Source organism: Bombina bombina, chromosome 3 (genome assembly GCF_027579735.1).
Source record: "Bombina bombina isolate aBomBom1 chromosome 3, aBomBom1.pri, whole genome shotgun sequence".
Lineage (NCBI taxonomy): Eukaryota > Metazoa > Chordata > Amphibia > Anura > Bombinatoridae > Bombina > Bombina bombina.
Genome location: NC_069501.1, coordinates 247,964,081 through 247,990,430, shown reverse-complemented (window position 1 = coordinate 247,990,430; position 26,350 = coordinate 247,964,081). Strand labels below are relative to the sequence as shown.

Below are 26,350 nucleotides of genomic sequence, written 5' to 3'. Positions count from 1 at the left end.
GCCACTCCGGACATCGCCGTCACCTACATTATACTTAGTAACCCCTAATCTGCTGCCCCCAACATCGCAGACACCTACATTATATTTATTAACCCCTAATCTGCTGCCCCCAACGTCACCACCACTATTCTAAATGTATTAACCCCTAAACCTAAGTTTAACCCTAACCCCTCCTAACTTAAATATAATTTAAATAAATCTAAATAAAATTCATATCATTAACTAAATTATTCCTATTTAAAACTAAATACTTACCTATAAAATAAACCCTAAGATAGCTACAATATAACTAATAGTTACATTGTAGCTATCTTAGGGTTTATTTTTTATTTTACAGGCAAGTTTGTATTTATTTTAACTAGGTAGAATAGTTACTAAATAGTTATTAACTATTTAATAACTACCTAGCTAAAATAAAGACAAATTGACCTGTAAAATAAAACCTAACCTAAGTTACAATTACACCTAATACTACACTACAATTAAATAAATTACCTAAATTAAATACAATTAAATAAAATTATCTAAAGTACAAAAAAACAAACACTAAATTAAAGAATATAATAAACAAATTACAAGATTTTAAAACTAATTACACCTAATCTAATCCCCCCTAACAAAATAAAAAAGCCCCCCCAAAATAAAAAAAAAGCCCTACCCTACACTAAATTACAAATAGCCCTTAAAAGGGCCTTTTGCGGGGCATTGCCCCAAAGTAATCAGCTCTTTTACCTGTAAAAAATATTACAAATCCCCCCCAACATTAAAACCCACCACCCACACAACCAACCCTACTCTAAAACCCACCCAATACCCCCTTAATCCAATCAGCCAATAGGATTGAGCTGGCATTCTATTGGCTGATTGGAACAGCCAATAGAATGCCAGCTCAATCCTATTGGCTGATTGGATCAGCCAATAGGATTTTTTCTACCTTAAATCCGATTGGCTGATAGAATTCTATCAGCCAATCGGAATTGAAGGGACGCCATCTTGGATGACGTCATTTAAAGGAACCTTCATTCAGTGTTAGTCGTCGGAAGAAGAGGATGCTCCGCGTCGGATGTCTTGAAGATGGACGAAGATAGAAGATGCTGTCTGGATGAAGACTTCTGCCCGTCTGGAGGACCACTTCGCCCGGCTTGGATGAAGACTTCTCCCGGCTTCGTTGAGGACTTCGGCCCTGTTGGATGAAGACTTCTCCCGGTAAGGTGATCTTCAAGGGGTTAGTGTTAGGTTTTTTTAAGGGGGTATTGGGTGGGTTTTAGAGTAGGGTTGGTTGTGTGGGTGGTGGGATTTGTAATTTTTTTTACCGGTAAAAAACTTTTTAACAGGTAGAAGAGCTTTTTAACCAGCGGGCGTTAAATAGCAGCGTTAGGACCGGCCAACGCTGCTTTTTAAGCCTAACGCACAACTCATAATCTAGCCGTTAGAGTCTTTGTTTAATGAAAGAAAGTGCCCCTGTTTTTCAAATTATTTTTAGATACTGGGCACTTATTCATTAAAAGGGACAGTCTAGGCCAAAATAAACTTTCATGTTTCAGATAGGGCATGTAATTTTAAACAATTTTCCAATTTATTTTTATCACCAATTTTGCTTTGTTCTCTTGCTATTGTTAGTTGAAAGCTTAACCTAGGAGGTTCATATGCTAATTTCTTAGACCTTGAAGGCCACCTCTTTTCAGAATGCATTTTAACAGTTTTTCACCACTAGAGGGTGTTAGTTCATGTTTTTCATATAGATAACACTGTGCTCGTGCACGTGAAGTTATCTGGGAGCAGGCACTGATTGGCTAAACTGCAAGTCTGTCAAAAGAACTAAAATAAAGGGGCAGTTTGCAGAGGCTTAGATACAAGATGATCACAGAGTTTAAAAGTATATTAATATAACTGTGTTGGTTATGCAAAACTGTGGAATGGGTAATAAAGGGATTATCTATCTTTTAAAACAATAAAAATTCTGGTGTAGACTGTCCCTTTAAGTCTAGGATTGGTTTCAACGTTCCTTCTTTTTTGGGAACAATAAAAAGAATGGAGTAAAAGTTCCCCCATTTTTCCTGAACACATTGAAGGAAAGCATGAGCTTTCATTATATTCTTGGAAATATGGGACAGAAGAAATCTTCCTCTCGGAGGCCTGGATTTTAATTTTATCCAAGATCCCCGAGAAACTATGTTGAGGACCCAAGGATCCTGACAGATTGAGACCAGGCCTTCTGAAAAAGGTGTAATCTGCCCCCTACCAGAAGTGAATCTGGCTTTGAGGACGATCCTTCATTGTGACTTAGGGGTGGAAAAGGATTTCTTGGGCTGCTTATACTTGTTCCAAGATTATCCTGATTTCCAGGAATGTCTAGTTAATTCCTGTTTTAGAACAGAGGAAGAGGATTGTTGGTTCTTAGACTGACGAAATGAACAAAAACGTTTAGAAGCTTTGCCTTTTCTTGTCCTGAGGAAATAAGTCTTTCTAAAATCCTTTACCTCCTGTAACAGTAGAAATAATAGCATCTAATTATTGCCCAAACAGAAAGCCCCAAAATATGAATTGCAGTGAAAGATTATAAAAATGTAACCACACAGAAATATGTAAAAATTCTCAACCCCCTGCAGCTCTAGTAGTTTGAGAAAACTCACCCCCTCCTCAATGGTGGGCAGCGTTAAAACTAATCTACGTTTTTTAATTTTTTTAAGGTATCATGATTATCACTTTTGAATCCAAATAGATGTTTTAACAATATTTAACAATGTAGTTTCAATTACAAACCTAAATAGTTTGTCAATACTGTGTTTCCTTTCCTTTCTCTCCATATGAATATTTAGTTCTCTGGTCTGGTTTAATTAATTGAAAGGTATAGATCTGATCATACAGAGAACATACTTTTGCCTGTTTCAATTTTCTGCATTATGAAAAGAACATAATAGTAAAATACTCTAAGGCAGTAGAGGATTTTACTAATCACTTAGATGTTCTAAGCTTACAAGATAGCTAAAATGTATCCCTTCATCACAATGTTTATTATAATATTAAACAAACAATTTGGTTAAATATATTTTAAACATATCCTTTATTAAACCCTATTATTAAAGTAAAATGTATATTTACAAAGCCCAGCTGCATTCTATTAAAAGCACTTAAACTGAACATTTAAATGGCTAGAGGGACATTTACACTAGATTTTTTATTTGCCTAAATGTTTTGTAGAAGATCCATTTATATAGCCCATCTCGGAGTGTTTTTGTAACAATGTATAGTTTTGCTTATTTTTCAGACACCTAACCAAGCCCCACAATATCAGATGTAGACCCAGGTCTACAGAGTCCTGCTGCTCTTGTTTGTGTAATAGGTCTTTTCATATGCAGGGGAGGGGAGAGTGCCTCCTCTTCCTAATTTTCCAGCATCTTTCACTGGGTGTCCCAGCCTAATCTCATCAACAGCGCTAAACTGGGAGCTTTTAAGTAAGTTTTTAAAATATCTTATACTGGATTTTTACATCTGTATCTGTGCATATTCTTCTAGCATTGTCTTTTACATTCAGTTATATGAAAATTGGTGTACACTGTAACTTTAACTGGGAAAGGGCGAAAGGTGGGACTATTGTTTGCACTTGTATTAAATTAGTTGGTGAGAGGATCAAATCCGAGGCTGTACACTTTTGTGATGAGAGACATCAAATGCTTTGTAAATATTATAAATAGGTAATAATGGTCCATATATTTCACCTATTCCACTTCCCTTTTACTCATGTACAAGTAAGTCTATTAACGTTCGGCAAGCAGAGAAATGGAATGGGTGAGATATATGGGTAATTTTACTGATGTAGTTGTTGACTGTAAATGTTAAAAGGGCAATTACAAATAAATAGTCACTTTAAAAACGGTTATAAATCTTTGCAAGCTGTTATGAATAAAAACACATTTATTAGAAACATCTATATATACACACTTCTAAATCCACTTACTTTGATGTGAAACCGAAGTTTCTACAGATATATATCATTTATATTTAGTTTTGCAAAAATGCACTCCAACAACCGCCCAGAAAAGTAGGCAAAACATTCCCCAATTTCATAATAGCACTTCCTCCAAAAGCACTACAGTTGGCAAACTCCATTTGTAATATTCATGATCTGATCTTGCTCTACAAACCACAAGCACACTAATGTTTATGAAGTATCGCATGCGCAATAGATCTAAAACGGCAGGTCCGCCATCTTTGTATATCTCTTCTGCACTCTGGTGCTCTACTCCCTTAGCAACACAACAAGCCTGTTGCTCTGTAAACAGTGCTTGATGGGTGATGCACCTAAAGCACAGCACAAACTTAAAGGGACATTAAACCCTTTTTTTTCTTTCATAATTCAGATAAAGAATACCATTTTAAACAACTTTCTAATTTACTTCTATTATCTAATTTGCTTCATTCTCTTAATATTCTTTCCTGAAAAGCATATCTAGATAGGCTCAGAAGCTTCTGATTGGTGGCTGCAAATAGATGCCTCATGTGATTGGCTCACCAATGTGCATTGCTATTTCTTTAACAAAGGATATCTAAAGATTGCAGCAAATTAGATAATAGAAGTAAATTGGAATGTTGTTTAAAATTGTATTCTCTATCTGAATCATGAAAGAAAAATTTGGGGTTCACTGTCCCTTTAATACATGGAGTAAGGCATTTTATTATTTATAGTGTTTAAACAGGAGTGAAACTACAAGCAAATTAAAGGGATTGAAAGGTCAAAATCGAATTGTGCTTGAATAGATTTCCATTTCAAACAGAAGCATTTTTCCAATATACTTTAAATTAGCAAAAATACTAATAGTAAAAGTTGCTACTGTTTTTCCGGCTGCATACGCACATATGCTGTGACTGTGCAAAAGCATTTAAAGCCACCTCTTCTCAGAAAGTGGACTGTGGTATGTATTGCATCAGTGACATACAAGCGGCTGCTGACTCTGAGAATGTGTTGTGTTTGATTACTGGCGCACAGGACGTTTAGAGAATATGTAGATATGCCACTGAAAAAGGGATTAGTTTTTACTAAAAGGATGTTTGCTAATGGAAGTATAATGCATGTATTAAGTTTGAGCTTTTTATCCCTTAAACATATTGGTGTTGATTAACTAGGCCCTCTACTGAGGTAAATAATGCACCTTTTGTGGAGGGAACTATAGAAAACGATATATCTCAGATTACTGTTATTTTTCCATTAGAATAATAGCTGCCCTTTCTTTGTTCAGTTTCATTTACTGGTTACAGATTCTAGAATGAGAGAGTAAGCGAATGAGTGAAAGTGCTGATGTGGGTTTGTGATTTAACAAAAGGGGCTTAAAAAGTATCTAAATATCTCAACTCCAATAATTATAACAATTAGGGCAGTTGATTTAAATCTCTTCTTGTGATTGGAGCAACTCCCCTCCCTCATTTTGAGAGCTCATTAACAGGGAGCTGGATACCCACGGTATTAGGATAGAAGCCTTAATCACATGCTTCAGTTAATATCAGAATTAATTATGAATAGAGGCCATAGAATTGGGCCGGTCACCCATGAGATCTGACTTTTTAAACTGCTCTGGGATGGGGGTGTAGGTTTTTTTTTTTGTTTTTTTTTAAACTTACTATATTTGCATTAATGTTTAATTAACAAACAGCTACACTATGGGAAAAATGAGGGAGAGGGGATAAAAAAAAGTTTTACGTGATTAGGCCTCTAAAATGCTAAAATCTAGGAAAACAGATAGTAAAGTTTTTTTTTTTTTCCATTAAAGAGTGTGAACGATTTATAGTGTGCTCAATAAAATCATTTTGTAGGGTCACATGTACATTTAACATTTTCCTTGCTGTTACAAATTTTTATATATATATATATATATATATATATATATATATATATATATATATATATATATAATTCTTCGTCTTATTTCAGAAAATGCCTTTGAAATTTTGCTTTTTAAAAAAAACAAAACAATGTGGGTGCACAGTGCATATGTAAATATATTCTCCACGTGTGATCTAAACATTTTTTTTTGCTGTAATGTGTGTACCACAACAATGCATCTATTGAAAATTACAACGTCCCTTTAACTGGTATGTATACAGCAGATAGGCTTGTGCACAGTCACTAAACACTAATCTGAGACTGCATATGTTTCAAGATTAGCACCAAAGCAGGTGTATAACATGTACCTAACAGCCTACCTTTTTTATTGCTTTACATTACAAGGAAACAATTTGCTGGGGCGTATAACTCTATTTTACTGTTCATTACTACAACTGAAAAAAAGAACAAACCGGAGTTTCAGCTCTCCTGGATCCAGCGTCAGTGAATCAAGATCTAGATCGCTGGGGTCCATTTCCATCCCTTAGAGAGATAAAAAAAAAAAACAAACAACAAAAAACACTTTAGTAAAATATATTGTGGAGAGAATAATGTAAATACAAACACTGATAGAAATAACTGCAACCTAAAAGGAAAGCTGACAAGTTAGGCTTACATCCAGTCCAATGGCAAACAGCTTACCCAGTTTATTCTTGATTACACATAATGGATATAATATTATTTAGCTCTATTCCCTGCACACTATAGCATTCTTACTGTACATTTTAGACTCTGGGGAGTAGTAAGCATGGGTGATAATAAAACACATTCCAGGTAAATTACAGGAAAAGCAAGTAAAATAAATAACATATACATTATTTTCCCCCCCATTATGCTTAAAATGGAAATAATTTTCATTTACGCATGGTATATGTGTTCCCATTAATCCATGGTCCCAAATTGAAATACTAAAACGCTGGGAAGTATGTTAAGTACATTTGTTCCCATTGATTACATATATAAAGCTTGGTATTAGAAAAACAATATTAAAAAACATAATTTATGCTTACCTGATAAATTCCTTTCTTCTGTAGTGTGATCAGTCCACGGGTCATCATTACTTCTGGGATATTACTCCTCCCCAACAGGAAGTGCAAGAGGATTCACCCAGCAGAGCTGCATATAGCTCCTCCCCTCTACGTCACTCCCAGTCATTCGACCAAGGACCAACGAGAAAGGAGAAGCCAAGGGTGTAGTGGTGACTGGAGTATAACTTAAAAAATATTTACCTGCCTTAAAAACAGAATTTATGTTTACCTGATAAATTACTTTCTCCAACGGTGTGTCCGGTCCACGGCGTCATCCTTACTTGTGGGATATTCTCTTCCCCAACAGGAAATGGCAAAGAGCCCAGCAAAGCTGGTCACATGATCCCTCCTAGGCTCCGCCTTCCCCAGTCAATCGACCGACGTAAAGGAGGAATATTTGCATAGGAGAAACCATATGATACCGTGGTGACTGTAGTTAAAGAAAATAAACTATCAGACCTGATTAAAAAACCAGGGCGGGCCGTGGACCGGACACACCGTTGGAGAAAGTAATTTATCAGGTAAACATAAATTCTGTTTTCTCCAACATAGGTGTGTCCGGTCCACGGCGTCATCCTTACTTGTGGGAACCAATACCAAAGCTTTAGGACACGGATGAAGGGAGGGAGCAAATCAGGTCACCTAGATGGAAGGCACCACGGCTTGCAAAACCTTTCTCCCAAAAATAGCCTCAGAAGAAGCAAAAGTATCAAACTTGTAAAATTTAGTAAAAGTGTGCAGTGAAGACCAAGTCGCTGCCTTACATATCTGATCAACAGAAGCCTCGTTCTTGAAGGCCCATGTGGAAGCCACAGCCCTAGTGGAATGAGCTGTGATTCTGTCAGGAGGCTGCCGTCCGGCAGTCTCGTAAGCCAATCTGATGATGCTTTTAATCCAAAAAGAGAGAGAGGTAGAAGTTGCTTTTTGACCTCTCCTTTTACCAGAATAAACAACAAACAAGGAAGATGTTTGTCTAAAATCCTTTGTAGCATCTAAATAGAATTTTAGAGCACGAACAACATCCAAATTGTGCAACAAACGTTCCTTCTTTGAAACTGGATTCGGACACAAAGAAGGCACGACTATCTCCTGGTTAATGTTTTTGTTAGAAACAACTTTCGGAAGAAAACCAGGTTTAGTACGTAAAACCACCTTATCTGCATGGAACACCAGATAAGGAGGAGAACACTGCAGAGCAGATAATTCTGAAACTCTTCTAGCAGAAGAAATTGCAACCAAAAACAAAACTTTCCAAGATAATAACTTAATATCAACGGAATGTAAGGGTTCAAACGGAACCCCCTGAAGAACTGAAAGAACTAAATTGAGACTCCAAGGAGGAGTCAAAGGTTTGTAAACAGGCTTGATTCTAACCAGAGCCTGAACAAAGGCTTGAACATCTGGCACAGCTGCCAGCTTTTTGTGAAGTAACACAGACAAGGCAGAAATCTGTCCCTTCAAGGAACTTGCAGATAATCCTTTCTCCAAACCTTCTTGAAGAAAGGATAGAATCTTAGGAATCTTTACCTTGTCCCAAGGGAATCCTTTAGATTCACACCAACAGATATATTTTTTCCATATTTTGTGGTAAATTTTTCTAGTTACAGGCTTTCTGGCCTGAACAAGAGTATCAATGACAGAATCTGAGAATCCTCGCTTTGATAAGATCAAGTGTTCAATCTCCAAGCAGTCAGTTGGAGTGAGACCAGATTCGGATGTTCGAACGGACCTTGAACAAGAAGGTCTCGTCTCAAAGGTAGCTTCCATGGTGGAGCCGATGACATATTCACCAGGTCTGCATACCAAGTCCTGCGTGGCCACGCAGGAGCTATCAAGATCACCGATGCCCTCTCCTGATTGATCCTGGCTACCAGCCTGGGGATGAGAGGAAACGGCGGGAATACATAAGCTAGTTTGAAGGTCCAAGGTGCTACTAGTGCATCTACTAGAGTCGCCTTGGGATCACTGGATCTGGACCAGTAGCAAGGAACCTTGAAGTTCTGACGAGAGGCCATCAGATCCATGTCTGGAATGCCCCACAGTTGAGTAATTTGGGCAAAGATTTCCGGATGGAGTTCCCACTCCCCCGGATGAAAAGTCTGACGACTCAGAAAATCCGCTTCCCAATTTTCCACTCCTGGGATGTGGATTGCAGACAAGTGGCAGGAGTGAGTCTCCGCCCATTGAATGATTTTGGTCACTTCTTCCATCACCAGGGAACTCCTTGTTCCCCCCTGATGGTTGATGTACGCAACAGTTGTCATGTTGTCTGATTGAAACCGTATGAACTTGGCCTTTACTAGCTGAGGCCAAGCCTTGAGAGCATTGAATATCGCTCTCAGTTCCATAATATTTATCGGTAGAAGAGATTCTTCCCGAGACCAAAGACCCTGAGCTTTCAGGGGTCCCCAGACCGCGCCCCAGCCCACCAGACTGGCGTCGGTCGTGACAATGACCCACTCTGGTCTGCGGAAGCTCATCCCCTGTGACAGGTTGTCCAGGGACAGCCACCAACGGAGTGAATCTCTGGTCCTCTGATTTACTTGTATCGTCGGAGACAAGTCTGTATAGTCCCCATTCCACTGACTGAGCATGCACAGTTGTAATGGTCTTAGATGAATGCGCGCAAAAGGAACTATGTCCATTGCCGCTACCATCAAACCTATTACTTCCATGCACTGCGCTATGGAAGGAAGAGGAACAGAATGAAGTATTTGACAAGAGTTCAGAAGTTTTGTTTTTCTGGCCTCTGTCAGAAAAATCCTCATTTCTAAGGAGTCTATTATTGTTCCCAAGAAGGGAACCCTTGTTGACGGAGATAGAGAACTCTTTTCTACGTTCACTTTCCATCCGTGAGATCTGAGAAAGGCCAGGACAATGTCCGTGTGAGCCTTTGCTTGAGGAAGGGACGACGCTTGAATCAGAATGTCGTCCAAGTAAGGTACTACTGCAATGCCCCTTGGTCTTAGCACCGCTAGAAGGGACCCTAGTACCTTTGTGAAAATCCTTGGAGCAGTGGCTAATCCGAACGGAAGTGCCACAAACTGGTAATGCTTGTCCAGGAATGCGAACCTTAGGAACCGATGATGTTCCTTGTGGATAGGAATATGTAGATACGCATCCTTTAAATCCACCGTGGTCATGAATTGACCTTCCTGGATGGAAGGAAGAATTGTTCGAATGGTTTCCATTTTGAACGATGGAACCTTGAGAAACTTGTTTAGGATCTTGAGATCTAAGATTGGTCTGAACGTTCCCTCTTTTTTGGGAACTACGAACAGATTGGAGTAGAACCCCATCCCTTGTTCTCCTAATGGAACAGGATGAATCACTCCCATTTTTAACAGGTCTTCTACACAATGCAAGAATGCCTGTTTTTTTATGTGGTCTGAAGACAATTGAGACCTGTGGAACCTCCCCCTTGGGGGAAGCCCCTTGAATTCCAGAAGATAACCTTGGGAGACTATTTCTAGCGCCCAAGGATCCAGAACATCTCTTGCCCAAGCCTGAGCAAAGAGAGAGAGTCTGCCCCCCACCAGATCCGGTCCCGGATCGGGGGCCAACATCTCATGCTGTCTTGGTAGCAGTGGCAGGTTTCTTGGCCTGCTTTCCTTTGTTCCAGCCTTGCATTGGTCTCCAGGCTGGTTTGGCTTGAGAAGTGTTACCCTCCTGCTTAGAGGACGTAGCACTTGGGGCTGGTCCGTTTCTGCGAAAGGGACGAAAATTAGGTTTATTTTTGGCCTTGAAAGACCTATCCTGAGGAAGGGCGTGGCCCTTGCCCCCAGTGATATCAGAGATAATCTCTTTCAAGTCAGGGCCAAACAGCGTTTTCCCCTTGAAAGGAATGTTAAGCAATTTGTTCTTGGAAGACGCATCCGCTGACCAAGATTTTAACCAAAGCGCTCTGCGCGCCACAATAGCAAACCCAGAATTTTTCGCCGCTAACCTAGCCAATTGCAAAGTGGCGTCTAGGGTGAAAGAATTAGCCAATTTGAGAGCACGAATTCTGTCCATAATCTCCTCATAAGAAGAAGAATTATTAATGATCGCCTTTTCTAGCTCATCGAACCAGAAACACGCGGCTGTAGTGACAGGGACAATGCATGAAATTGGTTGTAGAAGGTAACCTTGCTGAACAAACATCTTTTTAAGCAAACCTTCTAATTTTTTATCCATAGGATCTTTGAAAGCACAACTATCTTCTATGGGTATAGTGGTGCGTTTGTTTAGAGTAGAAACCGCCCCCTCGACCTTGGGGACTGTCTGCCATAAGTCCTTTCTGGGGTCGACCATAGGAAACAATTTTTTAAATATGGGGGGAGGGACGAAAGGTATACCGGGCCTTTCCCATTCTTTATTTACAATGTCCGCCACCCGCTTGGGTATAGGAAAAGCTTCGGGGGGCCCCGGGACCTCTAGGAACTTGTCCATTTTACATAGTTTCTCTGGAATGACCAAGTTCTCACAATCATCCAGAGTGGATAACACCTCCTTAAGCAGAGCGCGGAGATGTTCCAACTTAAATTTAAATGTAATCACATCAGGTTCAGCTTGTTGAGAAATTTTCCCTGAATCTGAAATTTCTCCCTCAGACAAAACCTCCCTGGCCCCCTCAGACTGGTGTAGGGGCACTTCAGAAACAATATCATCAGCGTCCTCATGCTCTTCAGTATTTTCTAAAACAGAGCAGTCGCGCTTTCGCTGATAAGTGGGCATTTTGGCTAAAATGTTTTTGATAGAATTATCCATTACAGCCGTTAATTGTTGCATAGTAAGGAGTATTGGCGCGCTAGATGTACTAGGGGCCTCCTGTGTGGGCAAGACTGGTGTAGACGAAGGAGGTGATGATGCAGTACCATGCTTACTCCCCTCACTTGAGGAATCATCTTGGGCATCATTTTCTCTAAATTTTGTGTCACATAAATCACATCTATTTAAATGAGAAGGAACCTTGGCTTCCCCACATTCAGAACACAGTCTATCTGGTAGTTCAGACATGTTAAACAGGCATAAACTTGATAACAAAGTACAAAAAACGTTTTAAAATAAAACCGTTACTGTCACTTTAAATTTTAAACTGAACACACTTTATTACTGCAATTGCTAAAAAGTATGAAGGAATTGTTCAAAATTCACCAAAATTTCACCACAGTGTCTTAAAGCCTTAAAAGTATAGCACACCAAATTTGGAAGCTTTAACCCTTAAAATAATATATTTAACCCCTTTACAGTCCCTGGTATCTGCTTTGCTGAGACCCAACCAAGCCCAAAGGGGAATACGATACCAAATGACGCCTTCAGAAAGTCTTTTCTATGTATCAGAGCTCCTCACACATGCATCTGCATGTCATGCTTCTCAAAAACAAGTGCGCAATACAGGCGCGAAAATGAGACTCTGCCTATGATTAGGGAAAGCCCCTAAAGAATAAGGTGTCCAATACAGTGCCTGCCGGTTATTTTACAAAATTCCCAAGATTAAAATAATTCCTCAAGGCTATGGAGTATAAAATATGTTTATATATAAATCGATTTAGCCCAGAAAATGTCTACAGTCTTAAAAAGCCCTTGTGAAGCCCTTTTTTTCTGTCTGTAATAAAAATGGCTTACCGGATCCCATAGGGAAAATGACAGCTTCCAGCATTACATCGTCTTGTTAGAATGTGTCATACCTCAAGCAGCAAAAGTCTGCTCACTGTTCCCCCAACTGAAGTTAATTCCTCTCAACAGTCTTGTGTGGAAACAGCCATCGATTTTAGTAACGGTTGCTAAAATCATTTTCCTCTTACAAACAGAAATCTTCATCTCTTTTCTGTTTCAGAGTAAATAGTACATACCAGCACTATTTTAAAATAACAAACTCTTGATTGAATAATAAAAACTACAGTTAAACACTAAAAAACTCTAAGCCATCTCCGTGGAGATGTTGCCTGTACAACGGCAAAGAGAATGACTGGGGAAGGCGGAGCCTAGGAGGGATCATGTGACCAGCTTTGCTGGGCTCTTTGCCATTTCCTGTTGGGGAAGAGAATATCCCACAAGTAAGGATGACGCCGTGGACCGGACACACCTATGTTGGAGAAAAACAGGGCGGGCCGTGGACTGATCACACTACAGAAGAAAGGAATTTATCAGGTAAGCATAAATTATGTTTTCTTCTGTTAAGTGTGATCAGTCCACGGGTCATCATTACTTCTGGGATACCAATACCAAAGCAAAAGTACACGGATGACGGGAGGGATAGGCAGGCTCTTTATACAGAAGGAACCACTGCCTGAAGAACCTTTCTCCCAAAAACAGCCTCCGAGGAAGCAAAAGTGTCAAATTTGTAAAATTTGGAAAAAGTATGAAGCGAAGACCAAGTTGCAGCCTTGCAAATCTGTTCAACAGAGGCCTCATTCTTGAAGGCCCAAGTGGAAGCCACAGCTCTAGTAGAATGAGCTGTAATTCTTTCAGGAGGCTGCTGTCCAGCAGTCTCATAAGCTAAACGAATTATGCTACGAAGCCAAAAAGAAAGAGAGGTAGCAGAAGCCTTTTGACCTCTCCTCTGACCAGAGTAAACGACAAACAGAGAAGACGTTTGTCGAAATTCCTTAGTTGCCTGTAAGTAAAATTTTAGGGCACGAACTACGTCCAGATTGTGCAGTAGACGTTCCTTCTTCGAAGAAGGATTTGGGCACAAAGAAGGAACAACAATCTCTTGATTGATATTCCTGTTAGTGACTACCTTAGGTAAAAACCCAGGTTTAGTACGCAGAACTACCTTATCCGAATGAAAAATCAAATAAGGAGAATCACAATGTAAGGCTGATAACTCAGAGACTCTTGGAGCCGAGGAAATAGCCATTAAAAATAGAACTTTCCAAGATAACAACTTTATATCAATGGAATGAAGGGGTTCAAACGGAACGCCCTGTAAAACATTAAGAACAAGGTTTAAACTCCATGGTGGAGCAACGGTTTTAAACACAGGCTTAATCCTGGCCAAAGCCTGACAAAAAGCCTGAACGTCTGGAACTTCTGACAGACGTTTGTGTAACAGAATGGACAGAGCTGAGATCTGTCCCTTTAATGAACTAGCAGATAAACCCTTTTCTAAACCTTCTTGTAGAAAAGACAATATCCTAGGAATCCTAACCTTACTCCAAGAGTAACCTTTGGATTCACACCAATATAGGTATTTACGCCATATCTTATGGTAAATTCTTCTGGTAACAGGCTTCCTAGCCTGTATTAAGGTATCAATAACTGACTCAGAAAACCCACGTCTTGATAAAATCAAGCGTTCAATTTCCAAGCAGTCAGCTTCAGAGAAGTTAGATTTTGATGTTTGAAAGGACCCTGTATCAGAAGGTCCTGTTTCAGAGGTAGAGACCAAGGTGGACAGAATGACATGTCCACCAGGTCTGCATACCAAGTCCTGCGTGGCCATGCAGGTGCTATTAGAATCACTGATGCTCTCTCCTGTTTGATTCTGGCAATCAATCGAGGAAGCATCGGGAAGGGTGGAAACACGTAAGCCATCCTGAAGTCCCAAGGTGCTGTCAGGGCATCTATCAGGACTGCTCCTGGATCCCTGGACCCGTAACGAGGAAGCTTGGCGTTCTGTCGAGACGCCATGAGATCTATCTCTGGTTTGCCCCAACGTCGAAGTATTTGGGCAAAGACCTCCGGATGAAGTTCCCACTCCCCCGGATGAAAAGTCTGACGACTTAAGAAATCCGCCTCCCAGTTCTCCACTCCCGGGATGTGGATTGCTGACAGGTGGCAAGAGTGAAACTCTGCCCAGCGAATTATCTTTGATACTTCCATCATTGCTAGGGAGCTTCTTGTCCCTCCCTGATGGTTGATGTAAGCTACAGTCGTGATGTTGTCCGACTGAAACCTGATGAACCCCCGAGTTGTCAACTGGGGCCAAGCTAGGAGGGCATTGAGAACTGCTCTCAATTCCAGAATGTTTATTGGCAGGAGACTCTCCTCCTGACTCCATTGTCCCTGAGCCTTCAGAGAATTCCAGACGGCACCCCAACCTAGAAGGCTGGCGTCTGTTGTTACAATTGTCCAGTCTGGTCTGCTGAATGGCATCCCCCTGGACAGATGTGGCCGAGAAAGCCACCATAGAAGAGAATTTCTGGTCTCTTGATCCAGATTCAGAGAAGGGGACAAGTCTGAGTAATCCCCATTCCACTGACTTAGCATGCACAGTTGCAGTGGTCTGAGGTGTAAGCGTGCAAAGGGTACTATGTCCATTGCCGCTACCATTAAGCCTATTACCTCCATGCATTGAGCCACTGACGGGTGTTGAATGGAATGAAGGATGCGGCAAGCACTTTGAAGTCTTGTTAACCTGTCCTCTGTCAGGTAAATCTTCATTTCTACAGAATCTATAAGAGTCCCCAGGAAGGGAACTCTTGTGAGTGGAACGAGTGAACTTTTCTTTTCGTTCACCTTCCATCCATGTGACCTTAGAAAAGCCAGTACTAACTCTGTATGAGACTTGGCAGTTTGAAAGCTTGAAGCTTGTATCAGAATGTCGTCTAGGTACGGAGCTACCGAGATTCCCCGCGGTCTTAGTACCGCCAGAAGAGCACCCAGAACCTTTGTGAAGATTCTTGGAGCTGTAGCCAATCCGAATGGAAGAGCTACAAACTGGTAATGCCTGTCTAGGAAGGCAAACCTTAGGTACCGGTAATGATCTTTGTGAATCGGTATGTGAAGGTAAGCATCCTTTAAATCCACTGTGGTCATGTACTGACCCTTTTGGATCATGGGTAAAATTGTCCGAATAGTCTCCATTTTGAACGATGGAACTCTTAGGAATTTGTTTAGGATCTTTAAATCCAAGATTGGCCTGAAAGTTCCCTCTTTTTTGGGAACCACAAACAGATTTGAGTAAAACCCTTGTCCCTGTTCCGACCGTGGAACTGGATGGATTACTCCCATTAACAAAAGTTCTTGTACGCAGCGTAGAAACGCCTCTTTCTTTGTTTGATTTGTTGACAACCTTGACAGATGAAATCTCTCTCTTGGAGGAGAGTATTTGAAGTCCAGAAGGTATCCCTGAGATATTATCTCTAGCGCCCAGGGGTCCTGGACATCTCTTGCCCAAGCCTGGGCGAAGAGAGAAAGTCTGCCCCCCACTAGATCCGATCCCGGATCGGGGGCCCTCAATTCATGCTGTTTTAGGGGCAGCAGCAGGTTTCCTGGCCTGCTTGCCCTTGTTCCAAGACTGGTTAGGTCTCCAGCCTTGTCTGTAGCGAGCAACAGATCCTTCTTGTTTTGGAGCAGTGGAAGTTGATGTTGCCCCTGCTTTGAAATTCCGAAAGGAACGAAAATTAGACTGTCTAGCCTTAGGTTTGGCTCTGTCTTGAGGCAGGGCGTGGCCTTTCCCTCCTGTAATGTCAGCAATAATTTCTTTCAAACCGGGCCCAAATAAGGTCTGCCCTTTGAAAGGTATATTAAGTAATTTGGACTTAGAAGTTACATCAGCTGACCAGGATTTTAGCCACAGTGCTCTGCGCGCCTGAATGGCGAATCCGGAATTCTTAGCCGTAAGTTTAGTTAAATGTACTACGGCTTCCGAAATGAAAGAATTAGCTAGCTTAAGGATTCTAAGCCTGTCCGTAATGTCGTCCAGAGTAACTGAACTAATGTTCTCTTCCAGAGACTCAATCCAGAATGCCGCTGCAGCCGTGACCGGCGCAATGCATGCAAGGGGTTGCAATATAAAACCTTGTTGAACAAACATTTTCTTAAGGAAACCCTCTAACTTTTTATCCATTGGATCTGAAAAGGCACAGCTATCCTCCACCGGGATAGTGGTACGCTTAGCTAAAGTAGAAACTGCTCCCTCCACCTTAGGGACCGTTTGCCATAAGTCCCGTGTGGTGGTGTCTATTGGAAACATCTTTCTAAATATCGGAGGGGGTGAGAACGGCACACCGGGTCTATCCCACTCCTTAGTAATAATTTCAGTTAGTCTCTTAGGTATAGGAAAAACGTCAGTACTTGTTGGTACAGCAAAATATTTATCCAACCTACACATTTTCTCTGGTATTGCAACTGTGTTACAATCATTCAGAGCCGCTAACACCTCCCCTAGTAATACACGGAGGTTTTCCAGCTTAAATTTAAAATTTGAAATATCTGAATCCAATCTGTTTGGATCAGAACCGTCAGCCGCAGAATGAAGCTCTCCGTCCTCATGTTCTGCAAGTTGTGACGCAGTATCTGACATGGCCCTAGCATTATCAGCGCACTCTGTTCTCACCCCAGAGTGATCACGCTTGCCTCTTAGCTCTGGTAATTTAGCCAAAACCTCAGTCATAACAGTAGCCATATCTTGTAATGTTATTTGTAATGGCCGCCCAGATGTACTGGGCGCCACAATATCGCGCACCTCCCGAGCGGGAGATGCAGGTACTGTCACGTGAGGCGAGTTAGTCGGCATAACTCTCCCCTCGTTGTTTGGTGAAATTTGTTCAATTTGTACAGATTGACTTTTATTTAAAGTAGCATCAATACAGTTAGTACATAAATTTCTATTGGGCTCCACTTTGGCATTAGCACAAATAGTACAGGTCTCTTCCTCTGAATCAGACATGTTTAACACACTAGCAACTAAACTTGCAACTTGGAAATATTATTCAAGTAAAATACAATGAAAAACGTACTGTGCCTAAGAAGCACAGAAAGATATATGACAGTTGAAATCAATAAACTGAAAAGGTTACAGCATCAATCTTTGTAAAACAAAACACAATTTTAGCAAAGGCTTGTTCCCATTAGCACAGAATAACTAACCCTGATGGCAGAAAAAAAAGTTAAAGAATAAACGTTTTTTATCACAGTCAACTACAATCTCACAGCTCTGTTGTGAAGATTACTTCCCTCAAACAAGTTTTGAAGACCCCTGAGTTCTGTAGAGATGAACCGGAACATGCAGGAAAAACAATGAGCTTCTGACTGAAATTTTTGATGCGTAGCAAAAGCGCCAAAAAAGGCCCCTCCCCCTCACACACAACAGTGAGAGAGATCAGTAAACTGTCAGAATTAGATCAAGCAACTGCCAAGTGGAAAAATAGTGCCCAAACATTTTATTCACCCAGTACCTCAGAAAATGAAAACGATTTTACATTCTAGCAAAAACGTTTAACATAAATTAAGAGTTATTAAAAAGCCTGTTGCTTGCAAATAGGCTAAAGTCTTATATACACAGTGTAATTCCAGTGAAGTACCATTCCCCAGAATACTCAAATGTAAAATATACATACATGATAATATATCGGTATGGCAGGATTTTCTCATCAATTCCATTGTCAGAAAATAAAAGCTGCTACATACCTCTTTGCAGATTAATCTGCCCGCTGTCCCCTGATCTGAAGTTTACCTCTCCTCAGATGGCCGAGAAACAGCAATATGATCTTAACTACTCCGGCTAAAATCATAGTAAAAACTCTGGTAGATTCTTCTTCAAAGTCTACCAGAGAAGGAATAACACACTCCGGTGCTATTAAAAAATAACAAACTTTTGATTGAAGAAATAAAACTAAATAAAATCACCATAGTCCTCTCACACATCCTATCTAGTCGTTGGGTGCAAGAGAATGACTGGGAGTGACGTAGAGGGGAGGAGCTATATGCAGCTCTGCTGGGTGAATCCTCTTGCACTTCCTGTTGGGGAGGAGTAATATCCCAGAAGTAATGATGACCCGTGGACTGATCACACTTAACAGAAGAAAAATATATATCCATTGGTATTGCAGAGCTCACAATCATGCTGCACATCGTCATGGTTTTAAACAACTTTCTCCTCCGCCCTCCCCCACTTCCTAATACAACTTCTCTGTCAGCCCACGACTTGGCCAGTCACTTCATTAACAAAATTGACTCCATCAGACATAAAATCAGCTCCCAACACAATTCCATTCTCTCCCCCCCCTCAAATACTCCCACTCACCCACAACCCTCATAATCTGAAACTTAGTTCATTCTCCCCTGTTACTGAGGACGAAGTTTCAGCACTTATACTACGCTCTCACCTCACTACCTGTCCCCTTGACCCTATCCCCTCACAGCTGCTCCCCTCTCTCTCTGCTACCCTTACCCCTATACTAACACACACTTTCAACCTCTCCCTCAGCACTGGTACATTTCCCTCATCAATGAAACATGCGCTGGTCACACCTATCCTCAAAAAACCTTCCCTTGATCCTACCTCCCCATCCAACTACCGCCCAATTTCCCTCCTCCCTCTTGCTTCTAAGCTTCTCGAAAAACTAGTATATGCACGCCTATCCCATTTCCTTATGTTAAACTCCCTTCTTGACCCGCTGCAATCTGGATTTCGTCCCTATCACTCCACAGAGACAGCTATTGTTAAGGTCACCAACGACCTACTTACAGCTAAATCAAAAGGCCACTTCTCTCTGCTTATCCTCCTTGATCTGTCCGCAGCCTTTGACACTGTCGACCATCCTCTTCTGCTCCAAACCCTCCAATCCTTCGACATCTGTGACACAGCCCTTTCGTGGCTCTCTTCCTATCTGTCAAACCGTACCTTCAGTGTAGCCTTCACTGGGGCCTCCTCCGCCCCGTCACCACTTTCTGTCGGAGTACCACAAGGCTCCGTCCTCGGTCCCCTTCTCTTCTCAATCTACACATCATCACTAGGTTCCCTAATTAAGTCCCACGGTTTCCAATATCATTTGTACGCCGATGACACCCAAATCTACTTCTCTGCACCAGAACTATCTCCTTCCTTGCTAACCGGTGTCACTAACTGTCTTTCTCACATCTCTTCCTGGATGTCCTCTCACTACCTCAAGCTAAATCTCTCCAAAACTGAACTCCTCATTTTACCCCCTTCTTCCAAAATCTCCACCCCCAATATCTCTATAACTGTTGACAACTCCATCATTACCCCTACCCCGCACGCCCAATGTCTCGGGATCACATTCGACTCAGATCTTTCCTTCACTCCTCACATTCAGTCATTGGCTAAAGCCTGCCGCTTCCACCTTAAAAACATCTCTAAAATTAGACACTTCCTTACACAAGACACAACTAAGATTTTAATCCACTCTCTCATTCTTTCCCGCCTTGATTACTGCAATTCTGTCCTCTCTGGTCTCCCCACCTGCCGCCTAGCTCCTTTACAAGCCATAATGAATGCCTCTGCCAGACTCATCTTCCTTACACGTCGCTCTTCATCTGCTGCGCCTCTCTGCCAATCCCTTCACTGGCTTCCTCTTGCCTCCAGAATAAAACACACAATTCTCACTCTGACATACAAAGCCCTCAACTGCACTGCTCCCCCCTACATCTCCGACCTTGTCTCCAGATACTCTCCCTCCCGTCCCCTTTGCTCTGCTCATGACCTCCTACTCTCCTCCTCTCTTGTCACCTCATCACACTCCCGTATACAGGACTTCTCCAGACTGGCTCCCATCTTATGGAACTCTCTGCCTCGCTCCACAAGACTCTCTTCTAGTTTTAAAAGCTTCAAGTGCTCCCTAAAGACTCTACTGTTCAGGGACGCATACAACCTACGCTAACCTTTCCTAATACCAGTTCCTCTCCTCCACTGCAATCCCCTGAACCCTCTTAGCATGTAAGCCTAATAGTCCAGCTGTTAGTAGATCACCTTCTTAAGAGCTGACTACAACAGTGCAACCCTTGGCAGGGCCCTCTACCCTATAATTGTTTTGTTGTACTCTCCCTTTGTTTATAGCGCTGCGGAATCTGTTGGCGCTCTACAAATAACCGATAATAATAATAAAAATAATAATAATTGACTTATCAAAGTTGCAGTGTTCTCTTTGTGAAAATGTAGGTAGCCTCACAGGAGCTCAGGAGTGTTCAGGAGTCTTTAGCACTCTATGGCAGAAGTGTCTGCAGCAGTGTGTAGTAATACTACAACTATTAAAAAGGATATGAAACCCAAATATTTTCTATAAATTCTGGTCTATGGGACTAAAGCTCACTGGCAAATAATCAATAAAAGGTGTTTTCTGTCTTAGTACAGTAACATCTGTTTTACAATGGCAGAAGTTAGGGTTCAGGCCAGACCCAAACACTCTTGTGCCATGCACACACACTATGTATAATAGCACATAAACACAAACACACTCATTCTCACACGTATAAAGACCATGACAAACACAAAGACACACACACGCAAGAGAGAAATAACTGTAGGCATGTGCAGAAAGTTGTAAATGCACAAAGGCACCTTTTTTGTCTGTATCCGTTTCCCACCATATATATATCTGACCTGAAATGGTAACCCGACTGTGGGAATCAGACATCATCTTCTGTATTGTTATGTTTGTATATTGTGGTATAGACGTCTCCTGCATCTTCTGTATTGTTATGTTTGTATATTGTGGTATAGACGTCTCCTGCACCTTCTGTATTGTTATGTTTGTATATTGTGCTATAGACGTCTCCTGCATCTTCTGTATTGTTATGTTTGTATATTGTGGTATAGACGTCTCCTGCATCTTCTGTATTGCTATGTTTGTATATTGTGGTATAGACGTCTCCTGCATCTTCTGTATTGTTATGTTTGTATATTGTGGTATAGACGTCTCCTGCATCTTCTGTATTGTTATGTTTGTATATTGTGGTATAGACGTCTCCTGCATCTTCTGTATTGTTATGTTTGTATATTGTGGTATAGACGTCTCCTGCACCTTCTGTATTGTTATGTTTGTATATTGTGGTATAGACGTCTCCTGCACCTTCTGTATTGTTATGTTTGTATATTGTGGTATAGACGTCTCCTGCATCTTCTGTATGGTTATGTTCAGTGTAGCCTTCACTGGGGCCTATGGGGGGTTATGTTTGCATATTGTGGTATAGATCTCTCCTGCATCTTCTGTATTGTTATGTTTGTATATTGTGGTATAGACGTCTCCTGCATCTTCTGTATTGCTATGTTTGTATATTGTGGTATAGACGTCTCTTGCACCTTCTGTATGGTTATGTATGTATTGTTATGTTTGTATATTGTGGTATAGACGTCTCCTGCACCTTCTGTATTGTTATGTTTGTATATTGTGGTATAGACGTCTCCTGCATCTTCTGTATGGTTATGTTTGTATATTGTGGTATAGACGTCTCCTGCATCTTCTGTATGGTTATGTTTGTATATTGTGGTATAGTGACACGTCTCCTGCATCTTCTGTATTATGTTTGTATATTGTGGACGGTATAGACATCTCCTGCATCTTCTGTATGGTTATGTTTGTATATTGTGGTATAGACGTCTCCTGCATCTTCTGTATTGTTATGTTTGTATATTGTGATATAGACGTCTCCTGCACCTTCTGTATGTTTATGTTTGTATATTGTGGTATAGAAATCTCCTGCATCTTCTGCATTGTTATGTTTGTATATTGTGGTATAGACGTCTACTGCACCTTCTGTATTGTTATGTTTGTATATTGTGGTATAGACGTCTCCTGCATCTTCTGTATTGCTATGTTTGTATATTGTGGTATAGACGTCTCCTGCACCTTCTGTATTGTTATGTTTGTATATTGTGGTATAGACGTCTCCTGCACCTTCTGTATTGTTATGTTTGTATATTGTGGTATAGACGTCTCCTGCACCTTCTGTATTGTTATGTTTGTATATTGTGCTATAGACGTCTCCTGCATCTTCTGTATTGCTATGTTTGTATATTGTGGTATAGACGTCTCCTGCACCTTCTGTATGGTTATGTTTGTATATTGTGGTATAGACGTCTCCTGCATCTTCTGTATTGTTATGTTTGTATATTGTGGTATAGACGTCTCCTGCACCTTCTGTATTGTTATGTTTGTATATTGTGGTATAGACGTCTCCTGCATCTTCTGTATTGTTATGTTTGTATATTGTGGTATAGACGTCTCCTGCACCTTCTGTATTGTTATGTTTGTATATTGTGGTATAGACGTCTCCTGCATCTTCTGTATTGTTATGTTTGTATATTGTGGTATAGACGTCTCCTGCATCTTCTGTATTGCTATGTTTGTATATTGTGGTATAGACGTCTCCTGCATCTTCTGTATTATGTTTTTATATTGTGGTATAGACATCTCCTGCATCTTCTGTATTGTTATGTTTGTATATTGTGGTATAGATCTCTCCTGCATCTTCTGTATTGCTATGTTTGTATATTGTGGTATAGATCTCTCCTGCATCTTCTGTATGGTTATGTTTGCATATTGTGGTATAGATCTCTCCTGCATCTTCTGTATTGTTATGTTTGTATATTGTGGTATAGACGTCTCCTGCATCTTCTGTATTGCTATGTTTGTATATTGTGGTATAGACGTCTCTTGCACCTTCTGTATGGTTATGTTTGTATATTGTGGTATAGACGTCTCCTGCATCTTCTGTATGGTTATGTTTGTATATTGTGGTATAGACGTCTCCTGCATCTTCTGTATTATGTTTGTATATTGTGGTATAGACATCTCCTGCATCTTCTGTATTGTTATGTTTGTATATTGTGGTATAGACGTCTCCTGCACCTTCTGTATTTCTATGTTTGTATATTGTGGTATAGATCTCTCCTGCATCTTCTGTATGGTTATGTTTGCATATTGTGGTATAGACGTCTCCTGCATCTTCTGTATTGTTATGTTTGTATATTGTGGTATAGATCTCTCCTGCATCTTCTGTATTGTTATGTTTGTATATTGTGGTATAGACGTCTCCTGCACCTTCTGTATTGCTATGTTTGTATATTGTGGTATAGACATCTCCTGCATCTTCTGTATGGTTATGTTTGCATATTGTGGTATAGACGTCTCCTGCATCTTCTGTATTGTTATGTTTGTATATTGTGGTATAGATCTCTCCTGCATCTTCTGTATTGTTATGTTTGTATATTGTGGTATAGATCTCTCCTGCATCTTCTGTATGGTTATGTTTGTATATTGTGCTATAGACGTCTCCTGCACCTTCTGTATTGTTATGTTTGTATATTGTGGTATAGATCTCTCCTGCATCTTCTGTATGGTTATGTTTGTATATTGTGGTATAGATCTCTCCTGCATCTTCTGTATGGTTATGTTTGTATATTGTGGTATAGACGTCTCCTGCATCTTCTGTATTGTTATGTTTGTATATTGTGGTATAGATCTCTCCTGCATCTTCTGTATGGTTATGTTTGCATATTGTGGTATCGATGTCTTTTGCAGTTTACATTAAAACATCAGAATAATAATATATCTAACTTAGTGTACTGTCATCACTGTGATACTCATACAGTTTACAAATTGGAAAAAAATAATACAATATTTCATATTTTGTGCAAATTGTTTGTGATTTACATTGGGTGTTTTGGAAGTGGAAAATGTTGGTAGTAATGGTCAATACTGCTGTAACCCCATTATTTTGCTGTGCTGCAAAGTGCCCCTTGAAATTTTATTCAAATGTTGGCAACTATATAAAACTAAAGACAGGCACATCCCCACTCATAAAATGTTAAACCACTCACAGTGCTATTCAAACTCAGCAGCAGGAAATCGCATTCCTTTGCAATAAGCTACTTTTCACTAACAAAGGGATCCTTTAGGAAGTGTCATTTTAGTTGCAATTCCGTTAAAGGGACATGAAATCCCAATTTTTTTTCTTTCACGATTCAGAAAGAGAATGCAATTTTAAACATCGTTCCAATTTTTTTTCTATTATCTAATTTGCTTCATTCTTTTGATATCCTTTGTTGGAAAGCATATCTAAATATGCTCAGTATCTGCTAATTGATGGCTGCACATAGATGCCTTGTGTGATTGGTTCAACCATGTGCATTGCTATTTCTTCAACAAATTATATGTAAAGAATGAAGCAAATTAGACAATAGAAGTAAATTGGAATGTTGTTTAACATTGTATTCTCTATCTAAAACCATGAAAGAATAATTTTGGGTCTTTATGCCAGAACCTTCAGAAGTGACAGGTTCATATAAAACTGACAAAGGTCAAGAAACACCAAGAAAAAGAAAATGCAGTCCCTTGTACAATGACACATCTTAAATGTGAGATATCTAACAGCTTGAGAAGTTTTGGTAATCTGGGGGGAAGAAAACCTTGAGTTGATTGCATCTAGGATAAAAAAAAATCCTGCTTGATATAACTAGTTTTTGACCAGACTAATCTGCCACACAAAAAACTTTGAAGATCTTACATCAACAGGGAAATCAGATAGGCCTTTATTCTTTTCTGCTGAGCTGTTTTGTAGGTTTTAGCTGCTGTTCACATTTAATCCTTACTGTATGCCATTTTTTAGTGATAAACCCGCACATATTATATATTGTTTTTTTTCCCCATTAGGCTCTAGAGATTCATGTTACATGTTATGTACATATTGTGACGTGAGAATTCTATAACAAAATGTATGAACAAATGAATATGTTTTTACAATTTTAAAGGGACAGTAAATGTTACGAATAAGATTACAAAATTTAGCACTAAGTTCAGAATTATGAAACATGATGATCGCCATTTGTTTGATTTTTATTTTTTAAAAGCCTAAATTTGTCACCTAAAAGTATACTTACCTCCAGCAAGAAGCCGTCCTCTTCTGAGCTGATGTTTTTTCAAATAGCGCATCACGTCTCACTAAACACAGAGAGCTCTGTGGCTCCACTGAACTAAATGTAGCGTGCTCATACACAAAGGTAAAGCAGCCGACAGCTTTCCTGTTACATTACATTATTATTCTCAATGTTTACTGTCCCTTTAATGAACATTTTAACAAACAATAGTGTGTGAGTGTGTGTTTTCTAGACTCTATTAATCAAAAGAAAGAAGGGGTTATCCTCATATAATTTAGGGCCTTTTGGTATATTTATATAAGTTTTATTTGCACATAGTAGCTGTTTTGAGCATCTGCGCAAATAAATAAACAATTATTCACATTAGGTAATCACCATCACCACAGTGATCACCTGGCTATTACAATTTACATATGGGGCTTTACAACAAAGGGGTATCACGTTACAGGCACTTAGAGACCCTCTTCCTACAATTTTTTATTAAATGTTTTATACATTTTATGCTCCCAAGACATACACCATTGGGAAGGGCGATTACCTTCCCAATGGTATGTCTTGGGGGATTGTAGGAGTTAAAGGGACAGTCTAATCCAAATTAAACTTACATGATTCAGATAGGGCATGTCATTTTATACAAACTTTCCAATTTACTTTTATCATCAAATTTGCTTTGTTCTCTTGGTGTTCTTTGTTGAAAGCTAAACCTAGGTAGGCTCATATGCCAATTTCTAAGCCCTTGAAAGTTGCCTCTTATCTCAGTGCATTTTGAAAGTTTTTTACAGCAAGATAGCGCTAATTCAGGTGTGTCATATAGATCATGTGCTCACTGCTGTGGAGTCATTTATGAGTCAGCACTGATTGGCTAAAATGCAAGTCTGTCAAAAGAACTGAAATAAG

At 40.1% G+C, this 26,350-nt stretch overlaps 1 protein-coding gene across 2 annotated transcripts in view; it reads right to left on the bottom strand.

Moving 5' to 3' along the window:
- Positions 1 to 26,350, bottom strand: part of INPP5K (inositol polyphosphate-5-phosphatase K) — a 96,158-nt gene that overhangs the window by 51,616 nt on the left and 18,192 nt on the right. For both annotated transcript variants that reach the window (XM_053706242.1, XM_053706243.1), the window contains exon 2: positions 6,292 to 6,361. In XM_053706242.1, the coding sequence (XP_053562217.1) occupies positions 6,292 to 6,359 (68 nt within the window). In that variant the 5' untranslated portion in view covers positions 6,360 to 6,361. The remainder of the gene's footprint in view (positions 1 to 6,291; positions 6,362 to 26,350) is intronic.